This window comes from Dermacentor albipictus, chromosome 5, assembly GCF_038994185.2.
Source record: "Dermacentor albipictus isolate Rhodes 1998 colony chromosome 5, USDA_Dalb.pri_finalv2, whole genome shotgun sequence".
Lineage (NCBI taxonomy): Eukaryota > Metazoa > Arthropoda > Arachnida > Ixodida > Ixodidae > Dermacentor > Dermacentor albipictus.
The window spans coordinates 129072177-129095031 of record NC_091825.1 but is presented as its reverse complement, the minus strand read 5'-3'; the positions used below and the strand labels follow the sequence as shown (position 1 = coordinate 129095031).

Below are 22855 nucleotides of genomic sequence, written 5' to 3'. Positions count from 1 at the left end.
AGGTTTCTAAGCAAATCGCGAGGAGCACAAAGGTGGAGTCCGTGCCATTGCTGACAGCAGCGAATTCTTTCAATAAAAAGTTCGGCACCCACTGGCAAGAAGCTTCATGGCGAACGTCGAAGCAGCTAGGCCTAGCGTTGCCGCAGTGGTGGCAACGGGTGACAGCGGATCTGCGTGCAAGAGTGCCGGTTCGAGGCGGCGAAGTAATCAAGACGGCAGCGGTGGTGCCTTTGATTAATGCCGTTTCGGACCTGCGGTCGCGGCAAAACGTCCGGAAAATCGGACGGCAAAGAGTTCTAGCGTCGGAAATTTCACACGTTCTGATACGTTGACACTATGGGGTACGAGGTGGCGCCGCGAAGCTGTCCAAATTATCGGGAATCCGGAAAGTCGCTCGTTGACTGTACACTGGCAACTCCTCCTGCCAACAACAGGGCGTCAAAGACGATTCATTACGATTCCTGTCTGCTACTCGAGCCAGCATTACCGCGACTTTCGACCCTTTCAATAAAATTGCCGCTAATTTTCCCTGATAGAGGCCAAAATTCCCTGAGTTTTCCCCGACTTTTTCCAGACTACGCGAAATCCCTGAGAATTCCCGGTTTTCCCGGTTTTCCCGGTTGGTAGACACCCTGAGAGATCATATCTCCCTGCCTGACACCTTTCTTTACTCGGATTTTGTTGCTTTCTTTAAGGAGGACTACGATGGCTGAAAAGCCGCTATAGATAGCTTTCAGTATTTTTACATACGACTCGTCTACACCCTGATTCTGCAATGCCTCCATGACTGCCGAGGTTTCGAATGAATCAAACGCTTTCTCATAATCAATGAAAGCTATTATAAGGGTTGGTTATATTCCGCACATCTCTTTATCACCTGATTGATAGTGTGAATATGGTCTATTGTTGAGTAGCCTTTACAGAATCCTGCCTGGTCCTTTGTTTGACAGAAGTCTAAGGTGTTCTTGATTCTATTTGCGATTACCTTAGTAAATACTTTGTAGGCAACGAACCGTAAGCTGATCGGTCTATAATTTTTCAAGTCTTTGGCGTCCCCTTTCTTATGGATTAGGTTTACGTTAGCGTTCTTCCAAGATTCCGGTACGCTTGAGGTCATGAGGCATTGCGTATACAGGGTGGCCAGTTTCTCTGGAACAATCTGCCCACCATCCTTCAACAAATCTACTGTTACCTGATCCTCCTCAGCTGCCTTCCCCCTTTGAATAGCTCCCAAGGCTTTCTTTACTTCTTCCGGCGTTACTTGTGGGATTTCAAATTTCTCTAGATTATTCTCTCTTCCATTATCGTCGTGGGTGCCACTGGTACTGTATAAATCTCTATAGAACTCTTCAGCCACTTGAACGATCTCATCCATATTAGTAATGATATTGTCGGCTTTGTCTCATAACGCATACATCTGATTCTTGCCTATTCCTAGTTTCTTTTTCACTGCTTTTAGGCTTCCTCCGTTCCTGAGAGCATGTTCAATTCTATCCATATTATACTTCCTTATGTCAGCTGTCTTACGCTTGTTGATTAACTTCGGAAGTTCTGCCAGTTCTATTCTAGCTGTTGGGTTAGAGGCTTTCATACATTGGCGTTTCTTGATCAGATCTTTCGTCTCCTGCGATAGCTTACTGGTATCCTGTCTAACGAAGTTGCCACAGACTTCTATTGCAGACTCTTTAATTATACCCATAAGATTGTCGTTCATTGCTTCAACACTAAGGTCCTCTTCCTGTGTTAAAGCCAAATACCTGTTCTGTAGCTTGATCCGGAATTCCTCTATTTTCCCTTTTACCGCTAACTCATTGATCGGCTTCTTATGTACCAGTTTCTTCCGTTCCCTCCTCAAGTCTAGGCTAATTCGAGTTATTACCATCCTATGGTCACTGCAGCGCACCTTGCCGAGCACGTCCACATCTTGTATGATGCCACGGTTAGCGCAGAGTATAAAGCCTATTTCATTTCTAGTCTGGTCATACAGGCTCCTCCACAACCACTTTCGGCTATCCCGCTTGCGGAAGAAGGTATTCATTATGCGCATATTCTGTTCTGCAAAGTCTACTAATAACTCTCCCCTGCTATTCCTAGTGCCTATGCCACATTCCCCCACTGCCTTGTCTCCAGCCTGCTTCTTGCCTACATTGGCATTGAAGTCGCCCATCAGTACAGTGTATTTTGTTTTACAATAGCATACAATGGCAATTTTGCATACAATAGTGTACAAGAAATTCTGTAGAATAATAAATAGGTGACAGCTTATTTAAGTAAAGGTTTCTAATATAATTCTTCCTGAGCAAGCTGCTTTGACCGTTACAAAAGTTTCGGTTGAGAGGTACGTCTGAAAGTGAATTGGCCACTGCAGTCGGAAATTGAACACGTGACACTGCGTTCTACAGTAGAAAGCCACTATCGTTGAACCAACGAGGTGGGTTTTAGAAAAGTATTGTGGAAGGTTAATTGACCAACACAGCTGAATACATTTTTGGCTTTCTTTAAGTGTAATTCTCTGCATGCTTGTTTAGTGTCAAGAAGTTCTCAGAGGCTTTGGGCATGATAGTATCCCAGGGAGTTGAGATTTTTGTCCCTTCGCCAATGCAACTGCTAGCAGCTCACCTTTTGCAACCAATTGAGCCTGGTGATAAGTGGTGCCGTCCAGCACTCCCTGCACCGAGTGGTTGGGCACAGAGAACAACTTGCTCTGCCCCAGTACTGTAGGCATACCATTGGGCAGCTGGCTTGCTGCAGGCACAGGCACTTGTGGTGCTGCCAACAGTTCCTGCTACAAGAAAACATACGTGTGCATGGAACAACAAGAGGCAACTGAAGGTGACAGCACAGACCGAATACTCAGCTTCATACTTAGCAGGCAACGTTGTGGAAGCTATGCAAGTGCTGATTTCACAAAAGTCTCACTCCATGTTTTTGCAGTGAGCTGTTTCTGATCGGTGACGCTTTCTAAAGAATAACTACCTCACATATTATAAATACAACTTATGGACATGAGGTTAGGTCAAATCATGCTATTTTTTATACCTTTGCGCTTCCAGTATGCAAGATACAATGTTTTGGCTGTAAGCGCAAGCAATGCGCAGTGGCCGCTGGCTGCAAAAACGTGTTTCTCTGCTTGTTTGGTGGTAAATAGGTTCTGATCTACAATGCCTTCTATGGAATAAGTACTCCAGGCTTTGTGAAATGAAAGTAGGAGAAAATGATACGTCCAACTGGATGGTGCATACCTGTATCTTTGCTTCCTATGTGATGAACTATTTTTTGGTTGCAAATGCAGGTAGTGAAAGAAGTCTCTCTAGCCATCGTAGCGTTGCCTGCTATGTATGAAATGGCGTATAGAGCATGTTAGTAAAGACATCATAGCACACTGTGTGTAATATTGGAGATGAATGTTATGCACTTTTTTTACAGATGGTGCTTAACATCCGAAAGGAGTGCACCACATTAATAGTGACCGCATGAAATTCCTTACTGTCCACCTAAAACTAAACACATGCATATATACGCATTCTACTCTCATGGTAGCTGTGGTTGTACAGCACAGCTTAATCAAGCAAACATATGGCTTCTGAAAAATCATCTTACCCACAGCAGCAGCTCTAGCTGTATAAAATGAAATGCCAGGTTTCAGTCATCAACACTAGGTGTTAACCGATTCATATAGGGTCAGCAAAATGTGGCATTGTGCTGCCTATATAAGCAAGTACCGCTATGACACAACCTGTAAGAAAACAGCCTTGGCCAAGTGTAGACACTATGTCTAGCTGTAGTATATAAATCACTATACTAAGTAGTAGTTTCATCTATCCACTTGGAAGTGAGCTAGTTCAAAATAATTCTGCAGAAGTTTATATTCATTTTCTTTGTAAGCAATTGTAGTGTAGTGTAGTGCAGTGAAGCGCAAGTGTAGTGCAAGTGGTTCTGGCAAAGTGCACTGTCGGAGGAGTTCGTATATACTTCAAAGTTAAAATTCAGCACAAATAACAGGGATGAAGAGGAGCCCTAAACTGAGTATGCGAGTCTCCCAATCGGTTAGTTTTTGAAGGGATGAGGCACCATCATGGGTGCAGCAACGGAGACGTACAGCAGCAACCTATGTCGCTGGTAGCCCGTTTCTGGGAAGGAATTGATCCGAGAAATTGCTCCCCTGGCGAAAGGCGGTGTACCTTGACATGAAAGCTCTGGAACTATTATAATGCTTTATTAACTCGATTATAACAAAATTTATACTCTCTTGAGAGCGATGGAACAGAGAGAGAGAAAAAAATTAATGTCTATGAATGAGGCCTAACACTTTTTCTGGCCCGATTTCTTTTTTTTTTTTTTACCCTTTAGAGTGTGGCAGAGCATGACCTTCGAAACAGCTGGTGTAGTGCATAGACCGTGCAAGAATAACACTCCTGGAGGACCTTGGGGCACAACAATGTAATGTAGCTGACATGTTTTGCATTCTGGCTGTGCTTCACAATGCACATTCAGAGAGAAATCAGTTCATGCTGACTAATTCAGTTCAATTTACGTGGTGAGGTCCAATTTCACGATCAAAATGCAGCTATACCTTGATAAAACAAAGCCTTTAATATTGCCAACTTGCTTCATTATATCGAAATTTCACTGTATTGAAATTCGACCTATAATGCAAACAAGTACAGTCGCCAATAAATTTTATCAGACAGAAGAGATCGTAAGATTTTTCGACTTATCGGGCAATTGAAAAGTGCAAATTTGAATGAGCAAGAAAGTTTTGTTAAATTTGAGAGTTGGCGATAAAAGATATGGTTTCATGCTGTGTGGCGACATCTTCACATCGGCGGTATGAATTCAGCGAAGCCAGTCGCACCTTCATGTCCACTCCACCCCCAAGGCAGATATAGAGGTGACTGGAGTGGGACAATGCTATTATGAAAAGCACCAGCAGCAAGGAGTGAATGCTTGGTCTGCCTCTTGCTTTAACGTGTCTCCGAATCTCAAGATTATGCAACCTCTAGTACTAAAAGCGCAGGAAGACACTGCAGATGATGCCACACCATCTCAGCATGCCCACTCTTTGCACACATGGCAGTTTACCTCTAAAACAGGGTGCACAGACTGCGCATGGCACTTGGCCATGCGCAGCCATAGACAATAGAAAAGGTGATAAGAACCAATTTGCCCCCACTCCCTCTTTCTTAATTATCTGGAGTTGAACCTAACCAGCGAAAGTTTATTGTACTAGTCTTTACAATGATGGCACCATGCTTTCTCATGCTTAAAAGAACACATGTGCACACGTTGCACATGCATGCCTATGCACAAGTACACAGCCTCGCACTCACCGACAGGGCCAACCCGTGGGAGATGGGAGGCTGGTGGTGGTTCTTCATCACAGGTGTCGAGGTGCGCCCGGAGGCAAGAGGGTTCGGTTTGCGTGCCTTCAGCAGGGTAGGCCCAGCAGATGGCTTTGTAGCCTTCTCGTCGACAGGGCGACACTGCAGCAGCGTTGTGGCCACTGCCGGTTTGCTGATGGTCACTGAGTGAAGCAAGCCACTGCTGTTGACCTGCCCATTGAGCACATCCGCCGTGGTCACCAACATGGCCGTCCCTCCATCCTTGGGTGCTACACTGTGCCCCGACACCTGAAGTCTCGACAGCGCACCCATGTGGGTCCGAAATGGAAATGTCACTGGCGTGCCCGACAATGGCACTTGCACTGCAGAAGCCACAGATGACGCTGGCGCACCGGTCGCCATTGACGTGGCCAGTGATGAGGCTACTGATGGAGCTGATGATGTCACCACAGCAGTGACGGTGGAGGAGAGTGGCTTCTTTTTGCGAGGAGCACTGGATAGGAGCACATTGCTACCACCACCACCACCGTTGCTCGCTGAACTCCTGGACGAAGCTGCTTGCTTTGACGGGTGCGTGGCTTTTGACACTGGGTGGGCGGCGATAGCTGTAGGCACTGCCTGAGTGCTTGCCGTGCCCCCGCTTGTGTTGGTCGGATACGGGCTGCTTCGTACAGCAGCAGCCAGAGAATGCGGCACTGAAGTCTGAGATGTGGCTACTGCAACAGGAGTTTCCGCCACTGCCGTGTTGCCAAAGCTGTACGAATCAGCAGAGCGCTGGTGTTCATTGTTTGAACTGATGTAGCTGGAACCAGCAGCATTTGGAAGCCGCGAGCCGACCACGCAGAGTCTCCTGCAAACAGTAGATGAGCCAGGTTACGATTGCTGCAACTAAGCTTAGGAATATCTCTTTTTCCTGTTTAATTTTCTGAGACACCATATGTTTTTTGCAGAACCAAACAGGACATTTCGCAGCATATTGTGCGGTTCTCTTGCATATTACACAACTTATAACTAAGGCTTGGTCACTAATGTGGCTTCAATGTGGAAAGAAAAAAATTGGGAGAAAGCATAATGTCACACAGCAAGCCTTCACAATCCAACTCTCTGTGAAGTGTTCCCCTTCTTTTTCTTTCTAATGTTTAACACAAGTTTAATTCCATAAGTGAACGAAATGCTCTTTTGCCTCATATTGTTAGAATTGAAAGCAATGACCATTTTTGTTTTACTATGCTTTACGCCTGTGATCTTCGTTTGTATTTCTTTTTATGTACCCTGCAAAGTAGGTATTAAAATAGGGGGGGGGGGGGGGGGGGGGCGGGGTGGCATAGCCCATCTTACGACTGTCGACGGCAATGCATTTAGCATTTAATCAATATAGTGACACAATGTACTGCCACTGATGAAACTAGTTGCGTATGAGGCATGTGCTGCAGCACGGTTCCTCTTTTGTGCTTCCATAACACTTGGTGCCATCTAGCGCCTTTTCCGCAAAAGCCTGCACATGGCTTCCAAAATGCATGGCGTTCTTGTAGGTGCAAACGCTGAGAAATGCGTCACGTGGCAACCGGGCTCCCCTGTCGCACTTCTTTTTGGACACACTGTGTCATCTAGTGGCAATGCCCAGAATCCCGCACGTAGCTTCCGAGATGAGAAGCGTGGTGTGCCATTGCCTGTGAACACTAAGAAATGTTTGTGCGCTTGACGCACACTCAGTGGCACATAATCAGCAACTCAAGCTGGCAAGGTTTATTGAAGAACAGCACATACCCAGTGCATTCACAGCAGAGCTTGCTAAAGTGTTAGCGTGAAAGGTGTTCTTTGAAAAGCGTTACATATCCAGTGCATTTGTGGTGCAGCCTGCTAATGCATCAGGTAGCTATACTTGAACCCTTGCGACGTGGGCTCAATTCCACTCGGCCTCAGGGAAATTAAGGGATCTCGTCATTGTTATACCTAGTCAACCCATGTTGGTGTCAAAGACGTTCATCGAAGGACGGCACGCACCTACAGGCACATACCCAGTGAACCAAGTTGGCATCAAAGAGGTTCTTTGCAGACCAGCACCGAACAGCAGTACTCAGCGCTGCATCTACGGTGACCCATGTTGGCGTGAAAGGTTCATTGATGAACGGTGTGAACTAAATTAATCAAACAGTTGGTTTCGAACCCCGTTTTCTCAGCACAGCAGCCCAATGCGCTGCCCATTTGACCACGAACTACCCAGTGGCGCACCACAGACATTAACAACATTAACGCAACATAGACATGCAGCGTGGCCCTGGCAGCAGGAAGTGAACACGCGAGGTGGGAACTGGAACAAGGAAGCAATGAGCAGGCACCCAGCTTTTTTTGCCACACACGTGCAGTGGACACCTATCTCGAACCTAGCGGCTAACGTTAGACGAGGCTGTCTTGCTCCACAGAGCCCCGGCGGCGCGTTCTAGACAAGGCTGCTCACCTCTGTTCATTTGCCCACAGACTGAGTTTGTGTAAGGCTGCCACAGCAATTGTAGGACTTGATTGAGCCAATGATACATCATGACGACATAACGCATTCAGCTTCCTGGGTACCAATATAGAAACATTCGTAGAAATAAGCAATAAAGTATTTAAGGCCCTCAAAAGGGCCATAAAGGATTTGGGCCTTTATTTAATGAGAAAAAGAAATGGCAAGTCAAAGGTGTCATGATAGTAGTCCTTCCGAAATTGCCTTAGCTGAAAATATTCCAAACTTAACCCAATGACTGCAGGACAGCACAAGTATCCAGAAAACAATGCCATCACATACTTCAGGGGCGGTGGTTGTGTGCCATCAGTGCCCAGAGCTGAGGCCAGAGCCGCGCGTGTCGCATCCCACCGCCGGTCCAATAGAAACAGGCCATTGACCATTTGCCTCAAGCCAAAGGTACACACCTGCAAATGATCGCACGGAAATAAGTACAGTGTGACAGTACTGCCACGATGAACAGTAGTAAATCACAAATAACACAACAAAAGCCCTACTGTTTTGCTATAGCATAAGCGTGCAATCCTGCCAAGGGAAGTGTTGCATACATAACGTAATGAAACTTCCCCACTAATTACTCTGGCACTAAACACCAAGCTTTTTTTCACAAAAGCTGTCACAACTGTTGTGGTGGTGGGGATCCCAATAGAGACCATCATCACAGAGAGAGAGAGAGAGAGAGAGAGAGAGGGGTTTTAATGGGGGTGTGCGAGTTTTCAAATATTCGATTTCAAATTGAACAGCAAACATTCGTATAATTCCATTTCCATTCACAAATTGAACATCTGATATTCAATATCTCAAATATTTGATTTTTAGAATATCGATACCTTCAGCGAATGACCCAGCCATGGCTGGTTCCATGACGTGTGCATTGTTCCCATGGTGTGCGATTTGTATCAGTACAAGGTTCATCACTGCACAATGATAGCTTTCGAAACGACCAACGTGATGCAGATAGAGGGAACTACAACAGCAGTGCATATGTAAAGTACGAGAGTATGTGTGAAGATCGGTCTGATTACATGTAGCTACTGGAAGGCAAGATGATTCTATAGAATACACAAGTTCAGTGTTCACGCATGCAGATTGGCACAGCTGGGAACTCTCTACGCACACGTGAGCACACAAACGAATTTGGCATGATTGCTCGAGGTAGTTTCCGGCTGGTCAACCGAGGACCCAAACGGCGCTTCAACGGCCGTCAATCTAATTTGCACACATCATTTTGCGACCAATCACTGATGAGCCACCCGCAGGAACACATTAGCGACAAGCTTTCTTCGGTGGGTTGCAGCGCCCGTTATCACATTAGCCAGTGGCAAAATTTTGTCACGGCCATGCTATTGACCACACTGTTTAGCCTGTTAGGCCTAATCGAAGATTCGTCGTCAGATGTCGGCAACTAAAGTTAGTTATCGAACCATCGCAGATATATTCACAGCAGTCGTATGACCCTCAGAAAGCCTACAGCCCACCTTGCTAATGAAAGCGAGTGTACAGGATGACCATTTACATGTTCATGGCCGCCATCTTTGCAAAATACCATACAGCGGCCCCCTCATTCCGAACGTCATTTGTAAGTGCACAACAGTCTCTTTTCGTAGCTTCAAGCGACCAGTCACAAGACTAGCTTTGGATTTACATGGCGGGTCCAAAATATCATGAGACAGTGCACTGACCCTCAACTGTAGACGCATTTACACAAACGGCAGATGAATGCAAATGAAAGAAATGGTGGGGGGGTAGTGTGCTACCTTGTCATGGGTCTCCATATTTGAGAACTCTCTAGTATCAGTGCTGACCGTGGTTGACCTGTGTGCGACAGGACGAAGCGTGATTCGTGGCAATCAACACCACGAGCATCCGCTGCCTGCTCCTATTCTCCCCCGTGTCCTCAACGACCCTCCCCTTCCTTATGACGCGATAGCGTTAAGCGCTGCGTGTCGCAGCAAATCCTGTGTCGGCACCGGCGTGCTGTGAATGAAAATGAAAGATCTTCTTTAAAGAAGAAGATCTTTAACTTTAAAGATCTTAAAGTTGCTCATACAGTAGAATCTCGATGATACGATTACGGGTGATCCGAATTTCGCGATGATACGAATTTCAAAAGTGTTTTGGATGGTCTACGTTATATAGAATACGCTATGATTTGGGGTCATACGAACAGTTTCTCAAGCCTTCGCGGATGATACGAACGCGCCAATGACCGGCGCACGCGAGCGGGGCGACGCGGCTGGGCTCGGAGGGGGAGAGTAGCCACCACGGCTAATGCGCGGTAGCTGGCCCTTTCCACGCCCGCTTCCCTTGACCTCCAATCTCTGCTGGCTGAGCGGCCACTGACCCTCCTCTCCACACCGGTCTCCCTTCACCTCCACGTCTTTTCAAGCCCGCTTCCCTTCACCCTCTGCCGGCCGAGCGGCAGCGGCCACAGGCCCTCCTCTCCACACGCCTCCCTTCACCATAGAGTTTCTCACTACATTTCCTAGAGGGAAATCTGGCGCTGCTGCGCTGTGGTATGTATGGGAATGCCGGTATATTGTGACTTCGGATTGGCATCGTTCTCGGAGAGACAGGACACCTTGAAGACGCGCTTGGCAAGCACCGTTCCGTCTGTCACAATGATTAATTTTCTACTAAAACAGCACGTAAAAAGCTGTTTTGGTTTTATTATTACGCAAAAACATGTTTTGTTTAACTATAAGAACTTGTTATTGCGTGTACGATTATATGTTACGTAAAACATATCAGCGTGCCGCTAAAGTTGGAGGACAGACGACAAGGTCCGCGCTCGCTTTGAAACAGTTTGTAGTCTGTTCTTGCTTTTCTTCGCTTGGTCATGCATTGTGGGTGAGTAAAGATGTAATATGCGTGAATGGAAACATTTTAGGAAGATTTTACTTTGAGAACGCGTTATTTGTGTAGCCAAATCCACGTTTTAGACGAAGCCTCTTACAACACCAGCCAACACGAGCCTCGCAGACACATATACCGTCATTCCCATGACGGCACGGTGCCCCCTTAAGAAACTCCCATAGACGGTGGCGCCAGATTTCCCTCTAGGTGTTATAGTGAGAAACTCTATGCCCTTCACCTCCACGTCGCCGCCGCCACCCATGCCGCCGCCGTAGCGTAAAGTGCGCTCGGCACATGGCTCGGCACGAAACCTGCCTAGCCAGGGCGAGTCACGTGCCTGACAACTCTGCGTCGCCCATTTCCTGGCAGCCATCGGCGTACACTAGCTTTTTTTTTTTTTTCGCTACGCCGCGCTTTCGCGCAGGGTGACCCGATCTGAAAGGAAAAGCCGAATCGCCATCGCCATCACAGGAAGCTGCGCGCTGCTGCTGCATGCGTTTGTTCAGTGTTCGCTGCTGCTGCTGCCCTGTGCGTTTCGATAACTATTACAGCGCTGCAACGTGGACTACCTGAACCTGACGGGCGGAAGTTTAGTGCGCGCGGAAAGACCGAAGCGTTTGCTGTTCGACATGTCGCGAAAACGGAAGGCCCTTTCGTTTAAGGAGAAAATTGAAATACTGAAGAAGGTCGACGACAACCCGAAGAAGAAACGTGTCGAGTTGGCGAAGGAGCTAGGCATAGCACCGTCGACGCTGTGCACCATTGTTGGGCAGCAAGACGTTGTGATGAAGAATGCCCAGCACTTCGGCGTGAACGTCAAAGAGGCGAAGACGGCTACACACGTGAAGCTGGAAGAGGCCCTGCTGACATGGTTTGGCGAAGTGACAGCGGCCGGCGTCAACGTGGACGGCAAGGTGCTACGCGAGAAGGCGGACAACATTGCGCTTTCCCTGGGAATCGAAAATTTCCAAGCTTCCGGGGGATGGCTGCATCGTTTTAAAGAGAGGCATGGACTTGCCTACAAAGTCGTTTGCGGTGAAGGAAAAAAAGTCGACCAGTCAGCTGTCAGCGACTGGCTGAACACGCTGCCGGCGCTGATTTCGGACTATGCACCGCGCGACATATTTAATGCTGACGAGGCGGGCCTCTTTTTCAATTTACAACCAGAGAGGAGCTTGTGTGTGAAGGGCCAGGCTTGCCAGGGCGGCCAAAAAAGTAAGGAAAGAATCACCGTCCTTTTTTGCGTGAATGCCGACGGCTCAGAGAAAATTCAGCTTACCGTCATAGGCAAGTCCAAACAGCCGAGGTGCTTTCGATCGGCAGGACGTTTACCTTGCTTTTATAAAGGTAACAAGAAAGCATGGATGACAGCGGAAATTTTCCGCGAGTTCCTCACGATCCTGGATCGAAAAATGGCTGCAAAAAACCGAAAGATCTTGCTTTTCTTGGATCAGTGTTCGGCGCACCCAAAGGAAACGACCTTCAACAACGTCACCGTAAGGTTCCTGCCTGCCAACACTACCAGCCATTTGCAGCCATTGGACGCTGGAATAATTCGGAATGTGAAACATCATTTCAAAGGACTTTTAGTAAGGCGTCTCCTGGCAAAGATTGATCGCAAAGACGAGAATTTGCGGATCAGCCTGCTCGATGCGTTGCATTTTTTGGCCATGTCCTGGGATAATGTGACCTCGGACACTATCGCGAACTGTTTTCGCAAATGTGGGTTTAAAACGGGACGGGACGCGGCTCCGACGGGAGAAAATGAAGAGCCCGATGAGGACTTTATTGAAGGCTGGGGGAGTCTACAAACTGAAGCTTCCGCACACGACTTCGTCACCGCGGACGACAACGTCGCGACCTGCGGGTTAAGATCCATTGAAGAGTTGGTCGACGAAGTGAATGAAGTCGAGACAGAGTGTGATGGTGAAGACGCCGACGAGTGCGATCAGCTGCCGTCGACGTCAGAAAGCCTTAACGCGCTCGATGTTCTGCGCCGCACCGTAAGTGCCGGCAACGTGAGCGATGAAACCGCTGCACGATTTTATGCCTTTCAGGCATGTCTCGTCAACGACCTCGAGGGCAAAAAAGTGCAAGCGTGCATAACTGACTTTTTCGGCCGGAAGTAGCTGTGGCCAATAAAGTTTGTGTTCATTATCATGTCGAGATTGGCTTGTTTTGGCTCATACGAATTCGGGATGATACGAATTTTCGCGTGCTCCCGAGGAATTCGTATCATCGAGATTCTACTGTATACCTTGTCTTACATTCTTTGCAAGTCTAGGGAAAACACAAGGAAGGCGGGAGATGGAAAATCAAGACGATGAGCAAAACGAGGACAAAGTGAAAGCAGGAGCCAACGTTCCGACAAGTGGCCTTGAAGAAGACAAGTCCACTTGTCGAAACGTTGGCTCCTGCTTTCACCTTGTTCTCGTTTTGCTCATCCGAATATAACTAAGTGTGTTTCTATGTGATTTCAATATAATGAAATTTCACTGCTGCCACAAAGGGATGTCAAGATAATAAACGGATACCTTGGCAGATGCAGATGGTCAAATGACCGAATTGCAAGTGGTTGCTTGCACACAGGCAGCCCAACAAGAGCTACCGCCAAAGTGGAGCTGCATCATGTTCTGTATAAAGTCCAAATACGATAAGATCCTATCCTGTCCCAGGCACTGTGTGCTTTAGGTGCGAGTGAAAGTGTGCGAGGGTGAGACAAGAAAGATGGTGGCTCTAAGAGTGCCGCCTTCCCAGGAAAGCAAAGGGAAAGAAGGGAAGCAAAGTGAGCTCACGGTAACGTGATCAAGCATGCGCGAGGGGGCGGGACAGGGGAGGGCGTGGTGGAGGGGGTTAAGTAGGCGAGCGTCTCGGCTGTGGCTGGGCATAGCAGCAAGTGCGGCTGCGTGTATACGCAGCCGCGTTCCCTGCTTCAGAGGTAATCTGCAGCATATGCAAAGAGTGGGCATGCCGAGCTGGCTTGGAAGCATGTAAACTATCTTCCCACATGTTTAGTATTGGAGGTTGTGTAATCTCAAGTTTTGGTGACCCGTTAGTGCTAGGCAAATGAAGCATTTGCTTCCCACTGCCAGCACTTTTCCTGACAGCGTCGCCCATAATGGGACGACGCTATCAGCCATGGGGGCCGAGTGCATGTGAAAGCGTTGCTGGTATCGCTTAATTTGCACCGCTGATGTGAAGGTATCGTGGATGTACGTGGCATGAAACCCTATCATTAGTCGCAGCCTCTCATATTTATCAAAATGAATTGTCTTCTTATTCAGATTTGCTTTTTCCCGCTGCGAGACGATTCGGAAAAATTCTGCAGCCTCTTTCCACGTAAGAAAAAAATCAGTTGCCAACTGTACTTATTTGCATAAAAGGTAGAATTTCAATACAACGAAATTTCGATATAGCGAAGCAAATTGCCGATTTTACCGGCTTCATTACATCAAGGTTTTAATGGAGAAAGACCAAAGAGAGAGAGGCAAAATGCTAGAATGCAAAAGTAAAACCTGATTAGCATAAGTAGGCTAGGTGACTATTTGCTACCACCCTGTTTCAAAGGTGATTCTAATAAAAAACTGCCTATCCTGTAATCGAGAGTAGATCTAAGCATAAAGTAACTACCGACAAAGCGGATTGGTTGGAGATGATACTGGCCACAATCTTAAATGGGTATAGTGCATGTTCGCAACGGCACACCCCACCACCACACCGCACCCTGCCATACGGATGCAACAGTTTCCTGTCAGAGACAAAACCTCATTGCAATATCGCCGCGGACCTCATGGACCTCTGGCGTTGATAAGAGCACAGGCAACTCTGCCTCAGTGCCAAAAGATGTCAATCAAGTGTAAAGTGCCCTGTATCTGCCTTTTGAATGTCGCTATTGGATATGACAAATAAAATTTCCCCGTACTGTAAGTTACAGCTTGAGCGATATTGTGAACATTTAGAACAAGGCAGCAATATTTTATTGTAATCTGTTTGAGAAGTAACTAGCGTATGTAATGCGATCTTGATTGGTTGCCCGGATGATCTCATTTTGTACTAGCAACTTGCCCGGATGTTCTCGTTTGAGTGCCCGGATAACGGCTCCGGCTTTTGGCTCAAGGTCTACTTGAAGGTCGCTGACAACGGAATCTAAAAGCATTTCATGCTTAAAATGATCGTCATAAAAAACCATGCCAACCACTGTGGCATGGGCAGCACTGCCTTTTTGCGTCCCAGTGCACATGGGCGCAAACCCTCACGAATGTGAATACAGTTCAACCTCGATATAGTGAACACAGAAATATTGAACACTTTCTACATCACCTGGGAAATCACATGCATTTTTAATTTTTTATTTAGAACGAGGTCGGACATAAAATGGGTATATCGAACTCTGCCACCCAAGACCACGTGTGCTCTGTTGAAAGGCGACAAGCTTTCCCGTGACACCGTCGAAGATGGTGGTGGCGCAATGGCCGTTCCCGACTGCTGCACAGTATAGCTGCACACATCGATTGCGCAGAGGGCGCCATCTGAACGTAGCGGCATACGCAAGCGGCAGTTTAGCTAATTCAACAACATCAACGACGCATTGCATTTGCCACACTGACTCCTCCTCAGTGCCGCGCTCTGCGCCTGCCACACCTCATGAAAAATGGAGCTTTGCTTCCACACAGACGCACGTGTTCACTGGGCTGACTCATAGATCCCATGGCAGGCGTTACTTAATACTTCGTTACTGACAGTGTTTCAAAATGCTTCGATTGACAGACGCGGAGATCGCAGTGGAATTAGTGGCCAAACGAAGATCCTGCCGAGGTTGATCCTGCAAGCGCGGATTTTGCCCCACTCCCAACTTCAACTGAGGGTGTAGCTGCTTTGGCCTTTCTACACCACTACTGCAGCGCAATAGAAGGCACCGGCCTATTGCTTGTGGATCGTCTAGACTACGTTGAGGACACCATGGTTAAGCACGTGGCTGCAAATAAGAAGCAGGCTACAATGGTGCGGTACTTTCAGCCAAAGAAATAAATACTTTATGTGAAGCTTCATGTGTGTATTTACTGCACCATGACTGGTTTGTTGATTGATTTGGGCAAGTTCTTTGTGTTATTTACATGATCTTATATATCGAATTCTGGCTATATAAAACTATTTTGCAATCACCATGCTGTTTAATATATTGAGACTCAACTGTATCAGGCTTTGCCTGTTCCAGATACAGACTAGAAAGAGACCAGGCTAGGCACAGTTAGCTAAAGGAAAAAATAAAAAAAAGAATTCAAGGGTGTTACCTGCCACAACCTCGATTTGATTATGAGACACACCGTAGTGGGGGTTCCGGATTAATTTTGACCATCATGGATTCTTTAATGTGCACCTAACGTGCAGTACGCAAGTGTTTCTTCATTCTGCCTCTACTGAAATGTGGCTGCCACGGCCTTCAATTCTCTGTGCTTTTGTCACTGTTCATGAAAGTTATGACGCCGAGCTATAATAATGCAGTGTGGTCAACGGTGCGGCTTGCAATTACAGAGGAAGAGCCTGTAGTACTCTCAGGCACAGTGCTTTTCTAAGCTTTCTAATTACTTTTCTAATGCATGCAAAACTAAAGGCAAGGAACAGCCAGGCAAGCAGAGCTCTTGAATGCAACTTACAGCTGCTGGCCTTGGATGGTGCAAGACATATGGATCATTGCTATGGTCAGGCCTTTGGCGCCCTGTGCTTCCAGAGCTCGCAGAGCTGCTACTGGCCGGCTGGGTACCTGCCTGTGCAGCAGGTGTGGTGTCCATAGGAGTGCTGATGCAAAAAATAAGACGGCGTGAAATGTGTGAGCTTCTGACAATCGTCGGGTCAAAGCTGACAACTGCAAGAGACCAAAGCAGCATTCCATGGTTAGAGAGAACACAAAGTGTCAGGGTATACAGTCAAATCTTGATATAACGAATCACACTGGACTGCCAAAAATTGTTTGTTATTTTGAAATATTGTTGTAATGAAACACTTGCAGTTATAAGCCAGTGGACAAACTTAGGAATGAAAATGACATACCTTGGCAGTAGACGCATGTGATGACAATCGTACACTCAAATAAAAATGTTTCACTCACTTCGAAGCTGCTTCATTTGAAGAAATCAGCGACTTTCTTCAGGCGCGCGCAGCACGCACGATCGATTAGGAATGCGTCTACATCTTCCACTTTGCGCAATACCTCATCAGGTACGTCATTGCACCGAGTGATGAAAGCGCAGACTTTGTTCATGTGCACTAAAACATCAATGTTCGACACAATCTCACCTTTTGTGTTTGGTGAACTGGAGACGTCGCGAACGCAGTTAACAATCTTTTCGGTTGTCAGGTCCAACGCCGCTATTGTTGCGCTGTTGCTCTCCATGTAGCCGTCGAAGGAAGAGACGACGGGCAGCAGCTCCGCAACCTTGGTCCACAGGTCTCGTGAGTTGTCGGTCACCTCCAGGTCATCTTCAAGCTGCACAGGCACTTTGACAAGCCCTGCTTTTTGCCAGCAGTTGCTAATGATGGATGCCTTCAAGTTCCACCAAGCTCCTGTGAGCATTTCCGCTGCCTGATGAGTATTGATTACAGTCGGCTGCTTTAGGCGGAGGTTGATAATCAACCACTGCACAAGGCGCTTACGAAATTCTGCTTTCACACTCTTTATAATGCCATGGTCTAGAGGTTGCAGCAAGGACATGTTGTTTGGCAGCAGAAACTCCAAGCCAATGCGCATCAAGCGAACATTCACAGTGTGAGCAGAGCAGTTGTCGACAACCAGCAAAATTCTTTGGTCATCCCTCTTCATTTGGTTGTCGAGTTTGATGAGCCACTCGGAAAAGAGTTCTCTCGTCATCCAGGCTCGTTTGCTGGCGCGGTAGTCGTGCGGTAACAACATGACGTTTGTCATGCAGAGAGGCTTTGCGTACTTGCCGATGACGAGAGGTTTAATTTTCTTCGTGCCCGTTGCCAGGGCAGGACTGTCACGCGAAGGTGCAACTTCTTCCCTTCTTTACACTGCTGCCCTTTGAAGTGCATCTTCCGGACTGGCAGGAGCCGATAAAAACATGCAGTCTCATCCGCGTTGAAAATATAGTCTTCAGAGTACGAGTCAGACACGTCTAGAAAACGATCATTGCACCAGGAATCCGCACCTTCTCTGTCAGCAGCCTTTTCCTTGCCTGCGAGTACCTGCCAAGTATTCCATTCTTTCGGCCGAAACGAAAAAGCCAACCCGCACTGGCATTTGACCCAGTTATTTCAATTGTATCGGAAAATTTGTTGGCTTTTTCTTGGAGCATTGGGCTAAACACATGGACGTTTTGCAGTCTGGCATCCTTGAACCATGTGAGAACGGCTTGGTCCACATTTTGAAAGTGTCTCAGTCGCAGCCGTTTCCTCGTAGGAGCGAATTGCAATTCCCGGTGAAGCTTGACAATCTTGTCTTGGTCTTCCAACATGGTTGTGACTGTCGATGGGGCAATGCCACGCTGTCTGCACACGCCGATTTCCTGCAATACGTCCAAAATGTCCTGCAGCGAAAACTGCTTTTGCTTCTTCTTGGCATCGTCGCTAGCTGCATTCATTGCTGGATCTCACGTGAACATCGCCAAACCTTTGTTGTGAAGTTCTTGGTGAAGTTTGTGGTGAAGCAGTTGGCACTCAACATGGTGATGATGATAGCTACTGCACTCGCAGTTTCTGTTCCATGCGAGAGTTGCAGCGCTGTTACATTTAGCCGAATTTGTAATACTGATGTTCCTCGGTTATAGAGGGGAAAATAAACTAGTATGTGCGTTATTCCGAAACATATGCTGCATTGAAATCCGTAGTTCTGAAATATTTTTACATTGAAAATGTAAGCAATCTGATGGGGATATTTAAAATACTCGTAAATTTAAGAAATTCGTTAGTGTGGGGTCCGTAGTAACAAGATTTGACTGTACAGACCAGAAAAAATAAATTGCTACACTGAATTGCTGCACTATATGCACTCGCCTGTTGCAAGCTGACTCAACGCAAACAGATAACTTGAAGTTGGATGCACGTCTTTGACCCTTATACCTGATGAGGTGCCATCGTAGCTCCACAAATACTAAATTATTCGCATCAGCCATCCATCAGTGATGTACTTTACTCGAAATACAGCTGCACGCAACTTCACCTTGTCCACCTGACCTGACAAACTGCACTTCTTAGAAATGAACCCTTGTTTCGATGATTATGGCACTTCGCCCAACAGTTATAAGTAAATTTAAAGTCTTCTAAACAACGAAATCGCAGCATGCGATGCACGACTTCGGCTATTGATTCAAATGAAATAAAGAAAAACAGAGAGAGAGAGAGAAAGTGAGTGTACAGTTGTGACCATTCTTAAATTGTGCAGTCGAACATGAAAAGTAAATGGCACGCACATGAACCCAACAAAAATTGGAGGAAGCTATACCCTCTTCTCAGTGGTCACTTTCCAAGTTGACAGGAGTGCCAGATTAAAGTCTGATTGATTGCCGGGGTTCTATTTTCCAAAGCTTCAAAATGGGCTATGACGGTTGCTATATTGGAATAATTTTGACCAGCTGGGTTTCTTCGTGTGTGCGTGTATCCTTGCAGTCCACCATTTCACAGTAATGCAGCAAGCATGTCCGTGAAGTGAATTCACTTACACCTCAGCAGCAGAACTCGTCAAGAACACCACAGCCACTGGGCCGCATGGTAAATTCAACATTTGGTGACTAATTTGCCCATCAGCATGCTGTAGCAAACACTAAGTACAGACGTATCTAGAGATGATTTCATTACAGGCAAACTTTCATCTGACAACAAAAATCTATGCTAGTGCCCTTTTTGCACAGTGATAGTCCACTATTCCACCTTTCTACCTCAAACCTCGAGTGCCACGTCTCTGCTGCCAATAACCCAATGTCACACAATCGTCATGCGATAGCACCTACATATGGTGACAACCTTGTGTCGACACATGCCATAGTTGCATGTGCATGCATGCAGAAACGCAGCTTCACACATGTGGAGTGGGCAACTTAAATGCTGAGGAAGCAAGTGCATGTAATTTGAAAATGGCCATACTTGTGTAGTGATATAATTTCGGTTGCTGAGCAGAGCTGAGGTTCGGTCACAGTCCAAAATGCACAAACCTTTTTGTGTGCTGGTCCTGCTTGGCAGTGGCTCCAGCTGTGGAAGAGGAGGCAGTCGTACTGGACCCTCTGGGTAACACAGACTGCTTGGAACCACTGCTTGGGGCTCGCACAAGCAAATGCCCTGATCCCCCAGACGTCCTGTTGCCTGGCAGTGCTGCAGGCAGGAATGAAAATTTGTCAAACTATGAAAACAAGTCTACTAAGGCTTGGGAATAGATGTGTACCACGATTTCTGCAATGCTTACATGGATTTCCCAGAATGCTGACACTTGGCAAAAAAGCCAAGCTCCAAGGTGCACCTTAAAAATGTTCACATATTTTTCTCAGAATTTGCGCACAATATGGTTGGAACTGTCGTTAAAAAGCTCAGTCAAAGTGCTCTGTTCACTGTTTCATCCATAAGATCAGGACAGCACAATAAGTAAAGAACATTCAAATGGTAAGTAATGTTCCATCCAGCCGGCATTACACTAATGTTTTCCAATAATTACTCTATAATCTACAACTTTGGGGATGCAATTGATAATTGTTCTGAATTATATTCCTGAGTAATGCACTCTGTGAGTGTATCGTGATCAGCAACTATTTTATTTCTTTACAACATGCTCACAGTGTCATGCCGAAATGAAATGTGAACAATCTAACCATGACGACAGAAAAGTGTTGTATGGGTGCAGTTAATTTACAAGGCTTCGCTTCCTACAGGTTGGTCGATTTGTTGAAGTGTTTACTAAATGCGGCATTTACTTTTGTGCTCCTTGCCACCACAACATTTGATACCATTTCATTAGCATGCCGGCAAAAGGATGCCAGGCCTGCGAGCATAGAGTGTGCGTCGTTAGACATAGGTTCTACCAACAGGTTCCACCTTAAAGAAACAAAAGGAAAGAAAGAGAGAACTAACAATTCCTTTCTACTTATGTCCAGCGCTGAGCACTGCATGCAAGCATAAGTATGCAGCATTCCACTGGAATGCCAAGGAAATGCCGGTAAGCCAAGTAATTGCCAATAATGTCAGAAAAGGGCGGGAAGCCCTCATGAACCCCTTCATATAATTGTGCATAAACAGTAGTCTATCGTAACCACTTTTAGATCACACATCGTGTACTGAAAGCCGTGAGCTTTGCTGTTCACATTTCATTTCAGCTCTGTAGTAGTACTTGGTTGTGCATTCTGTAGGCAGGAAGGTAAGAACAAGAGTTTCTGAACTCTTTCTCAAAAGTCAGGAAGGTTCCTGGGTGTCATTGCGAAAGCCTAACATCAGAAAGACTCACCAGAAAGCACTGCTAGAGCAAGTATACATCGGAAATGTAACACAACTCACCTTCACTGGGGCAACCGTGTTTGCCAGCAGAAGATGCTGCCACGTTAGTGGATGATGGGCCACCGGCATGATGAGATGACAGTGGTGACGGTGCGGGTGATGCGGCTACTCCATCTGTTACAGAAATAGTTGATGACGATGGTGGATGTGCTGATTTGCTGGCATTGAGTGCTGCTTCTTTTGTGGCTCGGTGCTCTGTCAGAAGCTCGTCGAAGTTCTTGCGGCGCCCTGCAACGGCTCGGCGTAGCGTCAAGGAGTGAGTCTGCAAGTGAAAGAGAAGAAAAAAAAAATTACACAAATGGCCTAGTCCTGAAAGAGAACAAAGTATCAAGACCCCATGTGGTTAGACAGTTGAAACAAGGTAAAGCATTAAGTATGCAGCTCAATAACAAATAAAACAAGTGTGATGCCATTTGCGATGATGCACACACACAGGAGCTTAAACCATGGTATACATGAGCACTCACTTTGCAAGTGAGGGAGCGTGTGCATGGCTTCCCACTGTCTCCAATAAGGACACCACAGTGCTTGTTTGGGTCATACTCACGATCTGAGGATAGAAAAACAAACATTGGAGACACGTCACTAGGTGATCGTTTTCATATAAAAAATAAAGGCAAACAAGTCTCTTTCTACTACAACGTACAGTAGACTACATTTAGGACAAGAACAAGGGAACTTTGACACTGTTTACATTATAAAAAATTGGATAAACAGATGTGAACTGGATAAGTGTAAATCTAGATGAAGGTTCCCAAACTATGCAGCTTATCAGAGGGTTCAGTTTAGAAGTGTTCACACTGAAGCAATCTACTGTGCAGTCAGTAAATACAATATTCAGTTGCGTTCACCACTGTAACTTCACACAAGCAAATGCTGTAGAAAGCTATCAGTAAGGTTTCTCCAAGTGTCAAAACACAAAATAAGAGCTTCTATGACTAATACAGACAAACAATTCATTAAATATCACCTCTGGTAAAAAACAATTCCCTGCCAAACAGCACGCCTCCCCACCACATAGGCTGAAGGTTTGTCGACGTGAAAAACTAAAAGTGTAGAAATAGGAGGGATGTTCATGAAGTTCATATTATTGGCACCATAAATTTGCGACAGGTACACACGACAGGCATCAAAACGAGCCCACGTCTCTCTAGCTTTAGTGAAATATAAGTTGCATTCTATATATACTGCAGAACACAGCTACAGCATCCAAACAAAATTGAAGCGTCCATCGGGAAGGATGAAGCACAAGCAGTGATCCGCTTTTTCCGCTTGAAAGGGCACGATTGCAAGGAGATCCACGCTGAGCTGGTGCGTGATAATGATGCCTCAGCTCGCGAAATGGTTGTGAAATGGAGCGGAGGATTTCAGTACGGCCTAACAAGCCTGGACAATGAAGGGTGGGGTAGCCTGTTGTTGCTTGATGATGAACCCCAAATAGTGGCGCAAGCCAAGGCCCTGGTGCTCCCTAGAACTGGTGGATCACTGCTGAACAAATAGTTCAGCAAGAGTGTAGGCTCAGTGCACAAAATCCTTCAAAAGAACCTGTACATGATGACAGAGGTTGCCACAAGCTCGGTTTCTAGGTTATTGATGCCAATGCAAAAAGACTTGTGAAAGGAGGCAGCAGCAGGAATGTTGAAACTTTGAGAGGCTTTTTTAA

At 46.4% G+C, this 22855-nt stretch overlaps 1 protein-coding gene across 4 annotated transcripts in view; it reads right to left on the bottom strand.

Moving 5' to 3' along the window:
* Positions 1-22855, bottom strand: part of LOC135906351 (ataxin-7-like protein 1) — a 37936-nt gene that overhangs the window by 4673 nt on the left and 10408 nt on the right. For 2 of the 4 annotated variants that reach the window (XM_065437695.2, XM_065437697.2), the window contains exons 6-13: positions 21660-21742; positions 21193-21454; positions 20114-20167; positions 19866-20022; positions 16359-16500; positions 8131-8255; positions 5331-6192; positions 2620-2785 (exon numbers count right to left, since the gene is read on the bottom strand). In XM_065437695.2, coding sequence (XP_065293767.1) covers positions 2620-2785; positions 5331-6192; positions 8131-8255; positions 16359-16500; positions 19866-20022; positions 20114-20167; positions 21193-21454; positions 21660-21742 — 1851 coding nt within the window. The remainder of the gene's footprint in view (positions 1-2619; positions 2786-5330; positions 6193-8130; positions 8256-16358; positions 16501-19865; positions 20023-20113; positions 20168-21192; positions 21455-21659; positions 21743-22855) is intronic. The other 2 variants (XM_065437698.2, XM_065437699.2) reach the window with 2 other exon arrangements.